Source organism: Tachypleus tridentatus, chromosome 2, assembly GCF_004210375.1.
Source record: "Tachypleus tridentatus isolate NWPU-2018 chromosome 2, ASM421037v1, whole genome shotgun sequence".
NCBI classification, from domain to species: Eukaryota; Metazoa; Arthropoda; class Merostomata; order Xiphosura; family Limulidae; genus Tachypleus; species Tachypleus tridentatus.
Genome location: NC_134826.1, coordinates 75,304,538 through 75,324,472, shown reverse-complemented (window position 1 = coordinate 75,324,472; position 19,935 = coordinate 75,304,538). Strand labels below are relative to the sequence as shown.

General features: G+C 32.6%; 2 protein-coding genes across 2 annotated transcripts in view; both read right to left on the bottom strand.

Moving 5' to 3' along the window:
• Positions 1 to 767: 767 nt before the first annotated feature.
• Positions 768 to 9,838, bottom strand: LOC143245531 (ephrin type-A receptor 2-like). Its single transcript, XM_076491895.1, has 4 exons — positions 6,418 to 9,838; positions 3,810 to 3,913; positions 1,983 to 2,096; positions 768 to 836 (listed from the first exon to the last, which is right to left on the bottom strand). The coding sequence occupies exons 1-4, from the start codon at positions 6,449 to 6,451 to the stop codon at positions 768 to 770; spliced, it is 321 nt and encodes a 106-aa protein (XP_076348010.1). The 5' UTR covers positions 6,452 to 9,838.
• A 1,317-nt stretch (positions 9,839 to 11,155) lies between these two features.
• The window catches only part of LOC143244261 (negative elongation factor B-like), a 33,085-nt gene continuing 24,305 nt past the window's right edge, over positions 11,156 to 19,935 (bottom strand). The window contains exons 3-6 of the mRNA XM_076488607.1: positions 19,654 to 19,713; positions 13,984 to 14,137; positions 12,719 to 13,014; positions 11,156 to 11,760 (exon numbers count right to left, since the gene is read on the bottom strand). Of these exons, the coding sequence (XP_076344722.1) occupies positions 11,629 to 11,760; positions 12,719 to 13,014; positions 13,984 to 14,137; positions 19,654 to 19,713 (642 nt within the window). The 3' untranslated portion in view covers positions 11,156 to 11,628. The remainder of the gene's footprint in view (positions 11,761 to 12,718; positions 13,015 to 13,983; positions 14,138 to 19,653; positions 19,714 to 19,935) is intronic.

The window sequence follows — 19,935 nt, the reverse complement described above, 5'->3', positions numbered from 1 at the left end:
ATTTACTACACTGGCTGATATGATACTATGTTTTATCTATTTACTACACTGGCTAATATAATACTATGTTTATCTTACTATTACATTAATATTGTTTAATATTGTATTGGTTACTACAAATATCTTACTTTATTACATTCATAATGTTTCATTTTGTATTGTATTGGCGCTATTTATTGTTCCTTCCTTCTAGTTTATTAGTTCAAAATTAATTTAAAATATACATCTAAGTTCAAATTTTAGACGCGTCTCCGTGTGAATGTTCAAAATTAGTGAGTTGTGTGAAGACAGAAAACCATATTTTCCAAAATACGTGGCAGCTTTTCTCGAGGGATCAGTTTGTTTCTGAGTTTTTTGCAAAAGCTACATGAGGGCTATTTGCGCCCTCTATGCAACTATGCAAGATCTTAGGTCACTCTTTTACCAAGGAATAGTGGGATTGACCGTCACATCATATCGCCCCACGGCTGAAAGAGCAAGCATGTGTGGTGTGACGAGGATTCGAACGAACGATCCCGAGATGTAAAATCGAGCGCCCTAACCACCTATTCATGTCGGGCCATCGAGGGATTAGAGTTGATGGTGTAATAAAGAAAGTAGTGGATGTTATATTCTGATAGTGACCATAATTTATTAGCTTGTCCAAAAATAAACGTTTTTTAAACTGGGAAGTTTGGAAAAGTATAAACCAGTGTTGTAAAACATGCTTTAGTCAAAGTAAGCACCATTTGCTTCAACACACTTTTTCCAATGTGTAACGATGCTGTTTATGCCCCTGATGCAGAAATCAGAGTTCCTATGGTCAATGAACTCCCAAAAGCTTTTTCTGAAGCTGCCTGGTTTTGAAAGCGCTTATTGTTCAAAAAGTTGTCAAAGTACTGAAGAAAATGAAAATCTGTAGGGGAAAGGTCTGGGTAATAAGCTCTGGATGAGGTAGAACCTCGATTCCCAATTCGTTCAATTTTTGGAGCATCATCCTTGACAGGTCTCATAACGCCGATTTTGTTGATCTTCAGTCAGCTCATGCGGAATTCACTTAACTTTTTCGTCTTTCCAATCACACTCAGGTAGTTGGCAATGCTTGTGCCTAGCTTTTCTGCAAGCTCACGTACAGTTGTGCGGGTCTGTTTCAACTTCTTCCCTTAATGTGTTTTCATCTAAGAATGGCTTCCCTCCACAATTTTCGTGGTGACTTTCGCCTTCATGTCGAAACCTGTACGTTCAGTGACAGATCCATGGCTGAATGCCTGGTTGATGTTCCGTGTAGTTTCGGTAGTTTTTCGTCCAAGTTTGAAGCCGTAGAGGAAAATGAGACGAAAGTCCTTATTGTTCATGCTGTTCTGGGGGTTGCGAAACTTACTTTGAGTACAGTTGAAACAGCAGACAGTTAAGACACCTTGTAAACAACAAACGTTGGATTAAACCAACTATCCATTGATAAGTTACTCAATATTCAGCTTCTAAATGTTATTGTGAGAATTCGGCATTTGTTTCTGGACATCTAATAAATATGTCTTTTTTTTTTATAGTAAGCTTACATTTTAACTCATTTCTGGTAAATTACTGTATATGCGTTTAGGTTTTCAATCGCGAGCTTGTGTTTGATTCAATTCTTCATTAATTATTACATATGTATAATTCTGAATTTGTGTTTTTATATCGTGAGCTTTTATTAAAATTTATTTTTCTAAACTGTTGTATATATAACAGTGAGCACTTACTTTACCACAATAACCAGTTCATTGTGTTTATTCTTTCACTCAACGCAAAACTACGCAAAACAAAAAGAAGACATGAAAATATTTTATAATCTGTATGAAACTTTTAATATTAGGCCCCAGCTGGAACAGCGGTATATCTATGGATTTACAACGCTAAAATGAGCAGTTCAATTTCCCTTAGTGGACATAACAGATAGCCCGATGTTCTTTTGCTATTAGAAGCAGATACACCCACACGCTAATATTAAATATGTAACTTACTTTTATTTCATATTTTTCTCGCAGTAAGATAAGAGATGATGAGATCTTGGCGCGGTGTGCTCCATTTTTCACTCCAATTTCTTTCAAGTCTCTTTCTGACATGTATATAACGTCCTAAAACAATTTACATCCCAGAATTAATTAATTTCTAAATGTAAATACCATATTAGTTTCAACGGTGTGTACATCTTCTAGTTTAATTACTTAATAATTGAGAATATATGGGTGCGTTTTGCTATTAACATTTATAATATTATTTTAAAGATGATAAAGCTTAAATCGTATAAAAAACTACGATATCGGACTGATCGAGAGAAAATGAAACTTTTATCCTTTGAAAATTTATAACAGATAGAGTTTACTTAAACAAGATATTTATATTCATGACAAAACTAACGATAGGAACAGATAAGAGAAATAATAACTTTCTCATTCTAAACTTGTTTCGAAACTTAATTCTCATTGCAAACTATTATTCATTGTTTACACTAATTTACTGATAAATTAAAAAATTGAACACCTTTGTTTTTGTAAATATGCATTTTAAACTAAATCAATTCTTACGTCAATAAATTTGTATGTTTCATCTATATGATAATACATATACTAAACTTAATCCGTGTTTAGACTAATTATATCATTAAATGACATTTAAACATAAGGGTATTTTGATTCCTTTATATATTATTGTAAGAATTTCGAGACATAACTAATGAAATTATGTTTAAAACCTATGTATTTTGATCAGAAATTATGGAACTGTTAATTTGATCATAAATAAAAGAAAATATTACTGATATACATACATGTTTAGAAAAGCTGTATTTGATAAAATTTCAAAGGTATTAAAATCTAGTTGACGTGTTAGTATACATATAGATATGTTGGGAGAAACTGTGAGAAATATAAGTTAAAGTGTATTTCTATCTGGTTCTTGTGTTAAGGATATGTCGCGATGCTCAAAAAGGCTGTAGGAGATTGACTGTTGTGAATAGTTTCAGATACAACACAGAAAATATTCCACAGGACACTTTCTTTCTCTACTTATAGCCATTGTTTCAGGGTATTTCAATACAGGAAATGTTTCACAGGAAGATCTCTTTGATGACTTACAGTCATTGTATCAGGGTATTTCAATACAGAAAATGTTTTACAGAAATATCTTTTTCTTTACTTGCAGTCATTGTTTCAGGGTATTTCAATGCAGGAAATGTTTCACAGGAAGATCTCTTTGATGACTTACAGTCATTGTATCACGGTATTTCAACAGGCATTGTTTTACAGAAAGATTTTTTTTACTTACAGTCATTGTTCAGGTATTTCAAAGGAGAATGTTTTGCAGGAAGATCATTTGTTTACTTACAGTCATTGTTTCATATTTCAATATAGGAAATGTTTTACAGAAAGGTTTATTTACTTATTGCTATTGTTTCAGGGTATTTCAAAACAGGAAATGTTTTACAGTAAGATCTCCTTTTTTACTTACAGTCATTGTTTCAGGGTATTTCAATGCAGGAAATGTTTTATAGAAAGATTTATTTATTTATTTATAGCCATTGTTTCAGAGTATTTCAATAGAGGAAATGTTTTAGAGAAAGATCTCTTTGTTTACTTATAGTCATTGTTTTCAGTTAAACTTTTTTTTCTTGCTTCAATTCTAAATTTGGTCATTACTTAAATTTAAATCTTATAAATAATTAAATGTATTATCAAATGAGATAATCTTCGCTGCCAAACTGAAGTGTTTTTTTTTAATAACATAATACATAGAAAGCGTTTTATAAACAAAAACTTAAAATATTCGACTATAATTACAATCTGCCTAACCTCAACTCCTTTGAACTTGCAGAAAATCTCGATATATTCAAAGAGTTCAAGATTTTGAAGCCAAGGTTTAATATCCAAATGTGGTTTTTTATTAGAGCTGCCACCTATAAATCATAAACACAATTATCACATCCAAGTATGGTTTTTATTAAAATTGTCACCTGTAAATCATAAACACAAAGAATATGTTGAAATAGGTAATATTCAAACTATTAATAAAACTGTGGATAATGTATAAATAATTTCATTTTATTTACAATAATACAGTAATAATTTAATGTAAATATTTAATGTGCTTAAGTTTTTATGTGTTTGACATTTTAAATGTTTTATTATTTCTATTCAACCACAATCACAATACAAGAGCAAGGAATCACCCATACAATAACGTATAGTAGTGAGAGGTTGGAGGAGCGTTTTTGGAAGTTAATTTATGTAGCTTCTAAACAATAGTATATATACTGAAGTTTTAAATCAAAGTAAATTATAAGGATGAAGTTACATGTAAGTTTATCACGCATTTGGCACGTATATGTTTTTGTCCTTAATATCTCCTTGTATTGAGAATCCTTACATTCTTAAATATATATATACATATACACACTACAAAGTTCAAAAACGTAATTTTTATAAAAAGTAAATAAGAAGAAAGTTCGAGTTTATCAAATTTTAAGAGAATCTAGAAATTTTCTCATCTTTGAGCATATATGGTGAGTTAGAAAGTGAACGTTTCAGGGTGTTTGCTGTTAAAATTACTAGTTCTATGACATTAATGTTAAAAGAACGTGTGAATAACAAAATGTTACAAACATTTCAATATTTCGCTCACTGTTTCTTCAAGTGGCCTATGAGAACTGTAAAAATATGTGTAGATTACATTAAATCAGTTTAAACATACGGTAGCTACACCTTCACGTGCTTACGCGGCATCATCCCGAAAATATTTTTTAGGAAGTGGGGATACATACGATTTTTCTTAACGCTATGCACATGAAATTAAATACCTGTCCCACATCCTGGGTTGTACCTAAACTGTTTCAAGTCAGAGACTGCAAAATCTTTGTATTAATACACACATGAATACACTCTTCCATAGTGATACGAACTTCATATTTTATTGGGACACATACATCAGTTTTACATGGACAACAAACACTGACGATTCTTTAACTTACGTGTTAATAACAGAAAACAGCCTCCTGCTTTCTCTATTTGTATACAAAACATGCGCATTTTTAAACGTTGTATGATAGAATTGATAAGGTAATTAATGTATGAAAATTTAAGATTACAAAGATGGACTAATTTTTTATATTTGTTGTTGCTCCACAACTAAATCTGATCTTATTTCCTCTTCTGTGCTCATTGAGTATATTCTACTGACATGCGTTTACCTTCATACTGTTTTTATAAGGAACTAACTGGAATACCCAAAGGACAGGTTAAAAAACCCGTTTATAACAGAATATTGGAAATTGTGCTTCTATTTTGTTTACTACACATAAAAATTGCTGTAAAAATGTACCAACACTGAAAACAAAAACATAGTGTTTTCAAGAATTCTATTAATATAAAATTTAATGGTGGTCGAAACCCACTCAGGCCATCCCGTACGAAATCTGGTGCTGATATATCAAGAAATATGTAAAGTTATAAGAAACAAATATCAAATGACATACATACACACTTTGGTTTATGTAGTAGATAGAATGTTCCTAGATCTTAAATACGATTAGAAAAGGAAGATAACCCAGAGAACATAAAAGATTCGTAGTAATTGTATGCTAAACTTCTTTATTTCTCACAAAATAAAGAATAACTTTTGTAGTAAGCTGTTTTGTTTTCTAATTTAGAAACTTGCATTGTTTTTGTCTAAAGGAAGTCGCTGAAGATTTAATGACTAGAAATTTCTTGAATATTCAAGAAAGGACTTCAACGATATAAACGCGTGTTAGTTGAGACAGGTGAAATTATTCATTGATTGTTAATAAATTAATTCGTTCAATTAATGCGATCAACGAAGTAACAGAAATACGAAAAGTATCGATTGTACGAGAATATTGACAATTAGACAGAATCTTTATTGAGATGTATTTCATTGCTGAACCTGACCTGCTGTTAGTTACGCCTACAGCTTTGAATTAAAAAAAATGAAACACTTTCGTTAACTTATTTTTACCAGATAATCCAAAATAACCCGCACAACATTACAGTTACAACACTTGCTGTTTGGAGGGTAATAAAACTGCGTCCGCAATCTCACAGCAGCATGTCTGCAAACTTACATTAAACACAGGGTTTTGACGAGTACATATAGCTAATTGTGTATCTTTTAAACAAACATAAAGTACTCATTTCTATATACATTCCATTAACCTGTACTTAATAAATCATGTTAAATTATGCAGAAATATGTTTGTGATACATAAACTTAACAAAAAACGACAAATATTTAAAAAAAACAACAATTTTCACTCGAATATTTGTTAATAATAACTTTCCACTCATATTCTAAATACCTAATTTTTTATTTTTACAATACAAAAATTACTTAGTGATATTGCATAATAAGTTAAGACATTGTAATTTGAACAGAAAAATAGCTTACTACTTAATTCGGTTAGGCCTCGCTGAGTAGTCATTTCGTCATAAAATTATAAAAAAATCCACAAAAGTATAAAAACTAGAGAGAATATATATCAACGAAAGTACATCCTTTAACACTAATGTAAAGTGGCTTTAGACATTCATTACTTTCCAAAATTGTACAAATGTGTTTTTAAATTAATTAAAAGTACGAGGAATAAAAGTAATCAACAGTACAATAGTGGGACAATATGTACGTCACAGGACAAGGTTCAAGTTACCAAGAGATAAGTAATACACTTATCAGTGAAATATAGTTGGAGAACCAACAAATAACAACGAAACACAGTTAAAACCTGAACTGTGAATTATTTTTTAAAAGTTACTTTAAAATAGAGATAATTCGCCTACTTTATAATCTACTACACCTTTGGGTGATGTGCAACACGATAAAATTTTAATTTAAGCCAACCACACATTTACGATAACTTTGTCTGTGCAAATAGCTTACAGAATGTACTTAATGAGATATAGGTTATTGGTTGTTAATGTTTAATATTAGTAATCAAAGGCTCATCAAACTAGTACCATCAGAAAGTGTGAAGGAGAGTAAACTATGTCAAACTTCAAGTGATAAGTTTTGTAATGTTTCAGCTTCTCATAATATGAGGAACACTAGTTTACTTGTAAAATGTGTCATGGCCAGCTTCTTTTAATTAGAAAGAAAATACCAAATTATACCTCTAGAATCACGAGGCTTCAAACTCATGCTATATACTACTCCCAGAAATAAAAAAAATTAAAAAATACACTCATTAAGCTTACAGGGGGATTGAACAACGTTAAATTAATTTATTTACTGGAAATATTCATCGAAAATCTATTCAACTGCAACAAAAAGTTTGGATCTAAATTCTACAACAAACCAACATTTTTGGGCTGTACTGTCATTTCATCACATCTGTACCTGACTTTTACAAAACTAGTTTAATAATTATTTTATTTCATAGAACATATAATCTTACCAGGTCTTATGGTTATTTTCATGATCAATGTATCAATATAAAAATTATTTAATTAAAAATGCCTTCTCTCCAGCATTCATGAACAAAAGTACTTTTGAATACATCAATAAGGTTTACAACCCCAAAATTCCTGACCTCATCATTCCTAGATGCCTTATCACCTTGGTGTTACCTTTTACTGGTTCCAGCAGCATCAAACTAAAAGTGAAATCAAAAGCATCCTACAAGCAACTTACCCCTAAGTCACCTTAAGATTATTTCCAAACAGAACAAACACATAGTCAATTTTTCCTGTTTAAACACAACATACCTCCTTCACAAAAATTGCTGGTAGTAAACAAATATTTGTGTCCTTGCTGCAGGCTAGTCTATATTGGGTAAACAACTCAAACCTTAAGTACCAGAATTAAGGAGCATATACATAACAGCCATTTCAATAATTCTGGAATTTACAACCACGTAAGCAAAGACTGTAATAAAATAACAATACAGTGAACACTTCAGAATAATAAACTCAGCAAGAGATGGATGGACACTAAGAAAGCAGGAAACACTTATAATTCATAACCTACAACTTAAGTTGAAAAATCAACTTGCTGTGCCATCGAATTTCAACTATGATCAACTCATCATGCCTGAGACAGAGAAAAAAAAGTGAAAACTTTATCCAACAAACAAGTGTCAAAACTATGTGAATATCTAAAACAGATGTCTTATCATAGCATTAAATTCAAGACCCAATTAATTTAGATGGGAAGCAGTTGATGACCATCTACCAGGTGAAAATACCTAGAACATGTCTTTCAACACGATCAAGGACTGTAGATGGGAAGTGGTTGATGGCCATCTACCAGATGAAAATATCTAGAACAGGTATCTTATTACACCATCAAGTTCAAGGTCTGATGAATGTAGATGAGAAGTGGTTGATGGCCATCTACCAGATGAAAATATCTAAAACAGATGTCTTATCATAGTATCAAGTACAAGGTTTGATGAATGTAGATGGGAAGTGGTTAATGACCATCTACCATATTAAAATATCCAGAACAGATGTCTTTCCACACAATCAAAAACTGTAGGTGAGAAGTGGCTGATGGCCACCTAACTGTCTTAAACAGATAAGAAGCTAGACCCTAAAGTTATTGCCAAAAGGACTATTGTGACAAAGAAGATAATAAAGGTTAGAAAAGTAGAATGTTTGTTGGTTGTATCTGCATTCAGACATATAGCCATGCAAATTATTCCAATGAGGAAGAGAACTGAAATGACAAGTGGTAGCCAAAAATAGACAATATGAGATTGTTTATAACAGCTATAGATGAGATCCACTGGATTGGATTTTGCATGTATATAATTTGGATAAGCTATAAAACACGCATTTATAAAAGTAGCCTAGAGCTTTAAAGAGAACCTGAGATGTGGTTGTTGTTGTACATTCTACTAAAATGTTTGTGGAAAGAAAGAAACTTTATGCTTAATGGATCATGGAAGATCACTTCCACATATACATGTATTCCTAATCCCGTGGTATACACAATTATCACCCACATTTATAAATATACTGAGAGAGATTACTTTTCAAATTTAATTTGTACAAGTGATTCCAATTGCAAAATATACAAATGATATAAATGATACATAGCACTGAGAAAATGGTGTGAGAAAGTGAAGTATTGATGGTTTTATGATACAACAAAACTATAAGGCAGAAATTTCACTTTTAATGTTTGAATAACAGACACAGAATGATATAAGAACCATGGTCTTAAGTCTATATTTTAACATCAACAATTTCTGGATAAGAAAGCAAAAACTTTTGAGGATATTTGAGCAAGCCAAGTATTTTTTTTTGTAGGTCTTTTATTGATTCAATCAGGTACCTAGGTGTCTCTAATTTTCATGTGTTCACTGTGTTTTGGGTTACATATAAAATACATATGTCTCATCAGAGTTTACCTCATTAATACAATGGTTTTGCCAAAAATATCCAATAAGGAATTTTAATGGAAAAAGGAAAAAGGAAGGGAAATATGTGACCAGGAACTAAATGACAGTGTCACAGTTACTAGAAGTAAGCTATAACTAACTCTTTCACTAGAACTTCTTGTTAACTTTTGGTCCCTCAACTAATTTTTTTAGGGGGAAGAGGGCTGGAGCAAATAATAAAAACACACAGTTATGTACATTACCTAATTCAACATACATGACTATAAAAACTTCTGAACAATTTTTACCTCTGACATTGTGTTACAGAACAACAGATGTGTTAACATTTTTTGAAGGAAAAGAAATAAAATACTTGAATGGTCACAGAGAAAACATAACAGAAGGTGAAGGATACCAGCAGTACCTACAAAACTGAAAAATAAAGAGACAGTAGTCAGGCATCTATAACTGAAGAACAGAAAACAAAGTAATACCACTGCTTGTAATGAGGAATATATTTACCTAAAACAGGGAATTATAAGAAAAAATATCTTAGTGGCATAAAAATAGATACAAAAAAATGAGAACATAAAGGAACAAGGAATAGTTCATAAGAAGAAAGAATACCCACTATCCAAGGTTTAGAGAGACTTAAGATGGAAGCGTAGTGCTGAGCTATCAATAAGAACCATAATTGTCACAAAGGTTCACATGACTATAGGTAACTGATAGATATAAACAGTAAATCCAACAGAAGAAGAAAACCAGACTGTACAACATAATGTACAAAACCACTAAAAGACACTAATATCTGTACAGTACTCAGCTAGACTCTAGCAGCAGTAGCAAAAAGAACTAATGAGAAAATCTACTTAAAAGTAAAAATATGCACACTGCAAACATAAGAGACCCTACTTAAATGAGGTTGAAAACTCGTAAGTCAACAGTTTTTATTCTAAAATATTAAATAAATAAAAGTAAAAATAGAACATAACACGACTGATATAAACTTTTCAACATTACTTACAGTTAATATGCATTACTGCACAATTTATTTTAATGATGTTTTATGCTTTTTGTAAAACTGTTAGAAAACAATGACACAGATCAATACAGTAAATTAACACTGTTGGAATTTCTGATACCTCTAAATGGTACTATTTGACAACTAAATATTCTAATAAAAACTTTAAAATAATTTACTGTTAACTTTATCTGACTCTGTTTTTCTTCACCATTAAATATTTTTAGACCCCTCTAACCATACAGAAGATTCACTACAATATATTAAAACAACTGTTAAGCCTCATCACACTGCTATAGTCCATATGCTACTAAGTCTTCTCATGCTCTATTTGATGACCATGCATCTTGACAACAGTCAAGTTTCCATTACAGATTTCTCTTTCGTAAGGCTGTCATATCCAAAAACACATAAATTCTCCCTGTTAGCATAAAATTAATCTACTGTTTGAGGACAAACTCTCCCAGGGGTCATTTTAACAATATTAAAAAATTAAATCCCCAGTTTCAACACATCTTTATGATTGGAGTGTATATCTTCCACTAAAAATGGTTGTTATATGCTTTACCCTTTAACTTTTGATGGCATCACTTTACCTCTAAATGTCAAAATGTTGTAATGATAAGTTCCATTCCACTTCAACTTTATACTGAATGTAGTTGTTGTTTATTTAATATAATGTATTCAACTCTGTACAGGTGATGTTATTGAACCATATAATACTTAACATTGTCATTTAGGTTGATTTTTCAAAACATGTTAATATTCAGTGAAAGCCACAGTAGCCATATCTAATATTTTAATAAATTTTCTTAACACTGAGCAGTACACAACTATTTCAGCTTTGCTTACCGTACCATCAAGACTTGAAGTAAACTTTTGTACAGAAGAGTAACATATATGCAATGTAACAAATATAATACCTTGATATAGAGTAAAGCTTACAAAACATAACACATTTTTACTTACGACAGATAATGTGAACATAGCAGCAAGAAGTGTATCTTGATATATGTAATTTTAGACAGCAAAGTAACACAAGTTTTTAAAAAAATGTTGTTAGAATTAGATACACAACAATATAAAACTTTCTACAAATAATAGCAATAGTAGATAAACAACGAACAACAAAACACATTCTAAAGATTGTAGCAGCAGTGGATACACAATAACATGAAACATCCTACACGTTACAGCAGCAGTGAACCTTTCTACAGGTTGTAGCAAAGTGGATGAATGGCAAATAAACATCTCTTTATGCAGTAGCCGGAGTTGGTACATTTAGCAATGGGGAATCTATGGTATCTTGATGCTGAGAACATGAAGGCTGATGAATCAGAACTTTTTCTTCAAGAGACTGGAACTTTGACTGAATTACTGGATTTTGCTGAAAAACAAAGAATTAACAAATTACATATTAAAGTAATATAAAGTACATTTTTAAACTTTATCTCACTACTAATACATCAGTTGTAAAATCAGTTAATAACAAGACTGGTGAGTTAAAAAAATTACTGTTTATATAATTACACTTCTGAAATAAAAAGGTTTGAACAAGAAATCTATCTAGCTATGACTACCCTAGTGCTACAATAATTTTAAAATAATCTTTGTTTCTGAACTAAATAATTTAAAATTAATAAAGTGAAATAAGAAAGGTCTGACACCTAACTAATGAATGACATGTTTCAGGTTTACCAATTTTCCTTTATCATATTTACTTTAAATTATAATTGAAAATATATACATGTCAAATTTAATGTACCAAAACATGTGCAACTCATGATGAACAAACCAATACATACCTAATACAAGCTTAAGGCTAAAAACACAAATAACTAAATAAACATTTAAACAGCATGAGCACTCAGTAGTAGGGGTGAGTATTTCACTTTATACAAGTTTTCTCTGTCTCCTAGTTTCCAAAACATAGGTAATTCAAGAATTTCATTTCCAAATATGTAAAAAGAATAAGTAAATATATGTAATATTAAGAAACTAATTAACAAAATAAAGTTGCAATCACCATTAACATCATGATGTTAGAAAAACGTTTGAACAAACAAATTTAAAACAATTAACGTGTCTTTCTTCTTCACAGTCAAACACCATGAATTACGTCTCGAATCACTCCACTTTTAACACAATGCTGAAAGTATAAAAATTGTACCAGTAAAGTTGGTCATGCACATTCAATGAGCTACACAAAGAAATTCTGCCAAGGTTTGGATATAATGATAGTTATAAACAAATTAACTATAGTCTGAAAAGGTTTTGGTCAAATTATAATCATTTTATTGTTTATTAATGTCAAGGAAGAATTATATACACATAGTATAGAATACCTGTGCCATTGGCTGCAATGCCTTTGTCAAGCCATCCAGTCGACTCGCTGGTAACTTGTGGTGTATGTGGTTTAAAAGTTCAATCATGTGGCGAACAACATTCTCTCTTGCCATTCCTGTGAGAAAAAACTCATCAAACACAACTGTGCAAAAATCTTCAGCTGCAAATTCATCTGCAAGTGGAATCAATACAGCAACAAGACTGTGAAGAAATGGATCTTCAAAGGCTCTGTCACTCTCACAATTTGCTAATGTTCCTAACACTCTCATCAGTCCTTGACGGTCTTTCTGACGAGCTGAAACAAGCATTTAAAATTATGTTGATCACAAACAGTAAGCTTTAAATCTTTCAATATCAATAAAAAGTATTGGATAATGTTTAAAAAGCAATTCTTTAATCTTTTTATTGACACTTCTCAGCTCAGTCAAAGTAAACAAATGGCCAAATTATACTTAAAATGTATCAAAACACTGAATATGATTTCCAAAATGCCACAGCTACTAAAGTTTAAGATACTTAACAAAACTAGTTGCTTCATAAAATTCCTGGGTTACTCATGGTTTCACATACTTGTCAACACACTCTTTCCCAGGGCTACCTGCAGTTTCATATACTTGTCAACACTCTGTTTCCTAGAATCTCAGGGCTACCTACAGTTTCACATACTGGACAACACTCTGTTTCCTAGAATCCCAGGGCTACCTACAGTTTCACATACTTGTCAACACTGTTTCCCAGAATCCCAGGGCAACCTACAGTTTCACATACTTGTCAACACTCTGTTTCCTAGAATCTTAGGGCTACCTACAGTTTCACATACTTGTCAACACTCTGTTTCCTAGAATCTTAGGGCTACCTACAGTTTCACATACTTGACAACACTCTGTTTCCTAGAATCCCAGGGCTACCTACAGTTTCACATACTTGTCAACACTGTTTCCCAGAATCCCAGGGCAACCTACAGTTTTACATATTTTTCAACACTTCAGCTGCTTCACAAATCTCAGGGCTACTGAAGTTTCATATCAATTTATGTGAAAAACTATAGAAAAACATACATAAACTTCCATCAATAGACATAAAATTGAAAATTAACTACAAAGATAATCATTATACTTAATTCTGTTGAAAAGGGGTCACACCATTGTTACTGTTTAAAGTGTATAATGTTACTCTGGTGAATTAAACAATAACTTAGTGTGTATATTAAATTAATGTAAATCCACATGTATAATAAAGTGGTAAATTACTCTAGTAAACTAACCTGTGTGGAGAGTGTAATACATTGCTATGATACTCGCTACTCCATTTTCTTGTAAATATGCTTGATAGGCATCAGGAGGAGGTCCAGAATGTTCAATAGTTGTGATGGCAGTTTCTCTGTCATCAGGAGGTAGTTTAGAGTTCAAGCTTCGTACCTACACAAGACACAAATATAAAAGTGGGATACACTTGAAATACCAATATTAAAAAAAACATTATACTAATAACTAAATCAGCTGAATCTAAGTTTTCAACATATCTGTAGAAAAGTTAACATTTTCCTACACTAAAAATGTATTTCTGATAGATACTTAGCTACTCTTACAAATAGCTTGACTTAATACTACCCTCTATATGCTCAGATTGTTGCCTGCCACTAACCTTGATACTTCCACGTGCTCCAGTTTTATTCACTGTCATGCAGTAATTTTTCAGCAATAGAAATGCAACACAACTCCTATCATCACAAATGTCCTCTCTTCTATTTAGCCTGTAATCACTTTGAGGTTGGGCAGTACATACAAAAACATATTCAGGAAGAGATGAGGTCAGATGGGAAATGAAAGATGAATATTTATCAGAAATACACTTTAGTGTAGGAGAATGTGAATTTTCTAGAACAGTGGCTTATTTCTCCTCAGAAATAGCTAGAATATCTTACCATGCTGGCAGAGGGTTCAGTGAGATGATGATCTTACTTTGGGCAATTTCTAAAGGGTGTGAGAATGAACAAAAAGTAACCTCTCTCCTCCTGGCACTTTAGTGGGAAACAGCACAAATCCTCAGTTAGATATACTCTTTGCCAACTTGAAATTGTTACAATATGGCCGGAATCACAGGAAAGACTCCTGCATAATCAAGTATGCACTTTTCACAGAACCACTAATATATCTGCCAGAAACCAACGTCAAGGGATGGTAGAAAGGTGGACAGTAAAGTTCAGTACCATGTGACACTGGGAATATATTTCCTAGTCTACAGTTGGGGGAAGGTAACTGGCCATACATATGTGAGGAATCATATGGCTGATTCAGCTCTAATCACCACCATATCTGCCTGCAAACCAACATCCAGGGGACAGTAGAAAGAAGGGTGCCTCAGCCAGAGTGGCAAAATCCATGTTGGCAGAATGCATTACCCATTACCTGATGGCATCTGTAATTTAAGTTAGGTCCATGGTAAGAGAATTGTTAATATGATATACATCAGCAGAAACTCAGTGTCCTAGTCTTAGTTGAGTGGAATTGATTCACCACCCCAATGGCCAGGACTCCCATACTTTATTAGAAGAAGAGGGAATAGTGTTTTGTAGTAATTGCACCAAAGACAATAAAATGGATGACTGCAACACCATATTTTGAAAAGCATACCAATCCATTAACCTACAATACATAGATGATTGAGGATGGGAAGCAATCCCCCCAATCCCCGTCTGCTTTACTAATGTTAGTCGATGACTGCACAGACTGTGTTGTACATCTGTATGAAGCAAAACACCACGATGAATACCTACAAGCAGTTGTGTGGAGAAACCCATCTCAACAGTGGGCATATCTGGCATATAGGTCTTATAGTGCAAAATTTAAGAACAAGTATACTTGGTCAGGCAACATTCACCATAAAATGGGATCCTAAAACTCAAAAAAGTGCCTCTAAAAGAAAATGTGGAAAAAAATAAAAATAACACTTATCTACTTACAGCACAAACTGTCAGAAGGAGGAGAATGAAAAGTCACAGAACAAGAAACAGCCAGATGAGGAAGATAATAATCAGTGAAGATATAGAGAGTGGTCCACATACTAGCACAAGTGATGTCCTTTGACAGATGATGGAAAAGATCAAGCTGGGATACAGTAAAATAATGGATTTGATGTGACGAGATACAGATAGGACTATGAATTTTGGGTGAAAGGGAAAGAATAAGCCAGTTGATGTAGATGACAAATCTAGCCTGTATGGAGAATAGAAGAAAAGTTAAAGGACTGGGAGAAATTTCATGAAGTAAACAAAGGGAACCACAGAAGAAAATAGAATGTGCCATGTAACAGTGGAAAGCACTGACTGTATATAGGAGGTAAGTAGGGTTGGAACAGTTATAAAAGTGTGGTATGAAGAAAAAGGAGATAGGTGTGAGAGCAGGATTTCCCTCCCATGTGGTTGAAGATTTAGGCAGCAAAAAACAACCAGGGAAACGGACCACATAGGAATAGTGAAATAAGGTGCAGTAGACATCAGTGGTGAACACAAGATCAACAATGTCTGCTCACCAACAGAAGGAAAAAAAAGGTTTGTATAGAAAGTGTGTAGTGGGAGAAGCAAAAGAGGAGAGGCTGTAAATTCACAGTTCCAAAGTTCTCAATTGAAAGGGAAAGTTGAACCTGTCTCACTGGAGAACTTTACAACACCCCAAGATGAATTAGATATTGTACTGAGGTGAGAAGAGACTTCTCCACCTGCACCAACCCAAGCAATTTATTTTGGAAAAAACTGAGTATGAAGGGCAGTTAGCATATGAGTCCTGCTAGAAGTAGCCAATCATCCTTGTTATAGTAGAAATGATGATCCTGAGAAAGAAAAAGATGGGCAAATGCCTGCACCACCTGAAGAAAAAGTAAAGAGCCTAGATAAGCCTGAACAAAAGAGCAACTAGCTGAAACACACACCCCCAATGGACAAAACAAAGATAATATCTAGATGTAGGGCAGATGGGAATGTGCAGGTATGTATCCCATACATCATCCTTTGTCATCCACAGACAAAGATTTAAAACCCAATGAAAGGCAAAGTGTGACTTCATGATGAAACAAGGGATGACCAAAAAGAAGTTGAAAGACAAAAGATTGATAACAGGGGGATCATTTTTGATCTTCCTGGAGCTGATAGACAGGAATAAATATCCAAAACAAAGGTATCCTCTGTATATTGAGATTCCTGCAAAACAAGTCCCAAACTGCCCCTAAAAGCTGCAAGCAGGAATTGGTTCATTAGGACCCAGACCCCGAACTCAGTCACTGAGATCTTCTATTATTCCTAGAATGGTGCCCCAGAAATACACGAGGCCAGAAACTGGTTAGGGAGAGAAAGAAAGTGGGTGAGACATAGAAACAGGTTCAGTAGGTGGTGGGAGAAAAAGGAGGTCAAGCAAGAAAGAGAGGCATGCAACAGTGTATCAGTGTTCAAAAAGTCAGGAATGCCTCCTAAAACCTCCTGCTGCAGAAAATGAACCATATACAAATAACACAATGAAGAGGAAGGCAAACACTCTCTAAACAAAAGGGCTTCCCAACCCAACATCAAAGGAGCCACGTGTGCTAAGAAAAGGCAGAAGAGGAAATAGACATACCAGAGTGAAAAATCTGAAATTCTGAGCCAAATTCAGGAAGACTGAAACTGTAAAAGGGAAAACCAAAGTATTGGGATTCAAATTGCATAAAGGGACAAACAATCTGAATGATTCTGAGTTGAAATAGAGAAACAGAATGAAGATATGCTAAAGCATGTATATCCAGAGGGTATGGGATCACATAGCACAATGTCTTCTGAATGTAACTAGACACCAAATCAATTACAATATCCAGTGAGAGAGGAAATACTAGACTGAAGAGGGCAGGTAAGGAATTGTATGAAATAGGAGACAAGCAAAAATTATAACATACCTGATTGATTAAGTCAACAATAGGAGGAGGCTTGGGCACCTCTCTCAAAATGAAACAAAACTGTAAAGTATAGGCAGAAGGAAGAAACAGACTGTCCAAATCCTAATTACCATGTTCTGGCACACCTGCACACGATACGAGAGGACAATCATCAGGTGATAGCAGAAGACTGCATAATGATAACCACCTCTCTTAAAACCAGAGCTGTTACTTCTTGAGCTGATAAAACTTACTCTAAAGCTACTAAAGTGACAGGAATATCAGCTGCAATAACAACAACAGTGGTGGTTGTGACTTGTAACTACAATACTATGACAAACAAATCTCATTGCAAAAAGGAGAACTGAAGTTACAAAAGGAATTCAATAAAGTGAAAACTAAAAAACAGTATGACTTGAAAAAATTTGAAAAATCAGTCCTTCAACAATATTCAAAACATGAGGAAGACAAATGAAAGAACTATTCAAGGACAACAATCAGTAGAAAAGCATTGTGCTAGTAGTGTAACTGTCAACTCAGAAATGATTTTGGGTTTCACAGAATACAAAACACCAATGATAATAGAAGTTGTGCTGCACTCTTATTGGTGGAATAGTGTGCATAATCATTTGCATGATAGCATATAGATGTCTCACGTGAATACACGCAACAGCTGGGAGTATAAGACAAGTAGCAAGCAAAGACTTAAGTACAAAGAGGGCAGTATAAGTTAAGGAAAGCTACTTGTGAGAGAGGTAAGACATCATATTGGAATATTAAAATACTGGTAGCATTATACAAATGTAATGATTTGTATATGTTTGTGTGTGTGTGATTAATAAATGTAAATTCTGCTCCCCAAACAAATCTCAACTTTTAGTCAGGCTGTAAATAACAAACTTTTACACTTTGTACAATAAAAATGGGTTTAAGAAAATAAACTGAATTTTGATAAAATAACAAAATACAAATTCAATGTAACACAAACTGACATTATACAATTTTAGTCTATCAATATTTATAACAAAACACTTATATATAACTACATATTCTATATGTTACTACATTATTTTAAAACAGTCCCTCTAACTGATTACAGAACAGATACACAACCTCAATGTTACTGTACTATTTTAGTTTCTTGTCTTTCAATATTTATAACACTTATATACAACTACATAACTTGTATTATTTCAAATCATCTCATTTGATACAATGACAAGAAAACGAAGACGTGACTTTACAACCTGATGTTATCATACCATTATAAACACAGTTTCTCACACACAGAACTCTGTGTAAGCCTGTTGATTTATATTTAGAAGAGAAAATATAACACATGGATAAGTAATTTAAACAAAAAAGGTTAAGATTGATATTTCTTTTCAATTAATCACTTACTCTAAAGAATCATCTTTAACGTCTTTAATCAAGTTTCACAAAATTCCAATTTACCAGATAACAAATTTAGAACTAATTTTTAATTTGTTTTCAAAGTTGAGCAGTTATCTCTAGAAATCCAAACAAAAGCTGTACTATCTCCAGGTATATGACTGATAGCTGTTTTTAAACCCTGTAAAAAGTTTCTTTTGATACCATTTAATATACCTTCGTGAAACTTGGTAACTTTTCAATAATAGTAAGACTGCATAAGAAACATGTTACAAAGTTTAGATATTCAAAAATTAAATAATTATTATTGAATTTTAATACTGTCATAAAAACTAAACTGCTAAACACTATTAATAAATAGACCTGAACTTATTAACCAATTACTTTTCTGGAAGCTTTCCAAATTCATAATGTAAAAATAACAGTACTAAAGGATGATATATTTATCAACTGAAAATTATACCAACAAAGTTCATTTTATGATTTGTAATAAGATAATACTTGAAAACTCTTTAGTGTCTCACAAACTTGCACAAAATTAGATTAAAAATATGAAAATATCACTAACTTTTAAAATTTGAACAGATGACTAAAACACTTTACAAGTGTTCATACACAGTTTAAGAATGCATATATCAATTACCTGGTCATCCACCATCAGGGACATAACTGCTGGAAGAAATTTAGTTGCTACTTGTACATCCTGTAAAGAAATGATCACATAAAACAAGTGTTAAAATATGCTTCTTGGAGAACAAACTAAGACACACATTAAGTGTAGAAATAAAATTCAGCTTTCAAGGAACTTTAAACAAAAGAGACTGTAACAGATTTGAAGACTCTACAAACTCTATCACTTGAAGTATTTATGACAATGTTTTTATCATCATCATACTTGCTTTTTGTTTATTATTAGTAGGTATGC

What these genes read in the sequence shown, in the direction of transcription:
- LOC143245531 (XM_076491895.1), bottom strand. Translation starts at nt 6,451, where the DNA reads ATGACTACTCAGCGAGGCCTAACCGAATTAAGTA. An exon ending in AGGCCTAACCGAATTAAGTA is followed by an intron (nt 3,914 to 6,417) that starts GTAAGCTATTTT and finishes TATGATTTATAG; the next exon opens with GTGGCAGCTCTAATAAAAAA. An exon ending in GAGAAAAATATGAAATAAAA is followed by an intron (nt 837 to 1,982) that starts GTAAGTTACATA and finishes TTTCAAAACCAG; the next exon opens with GCAGCTTCAGAAAAAGCTTT.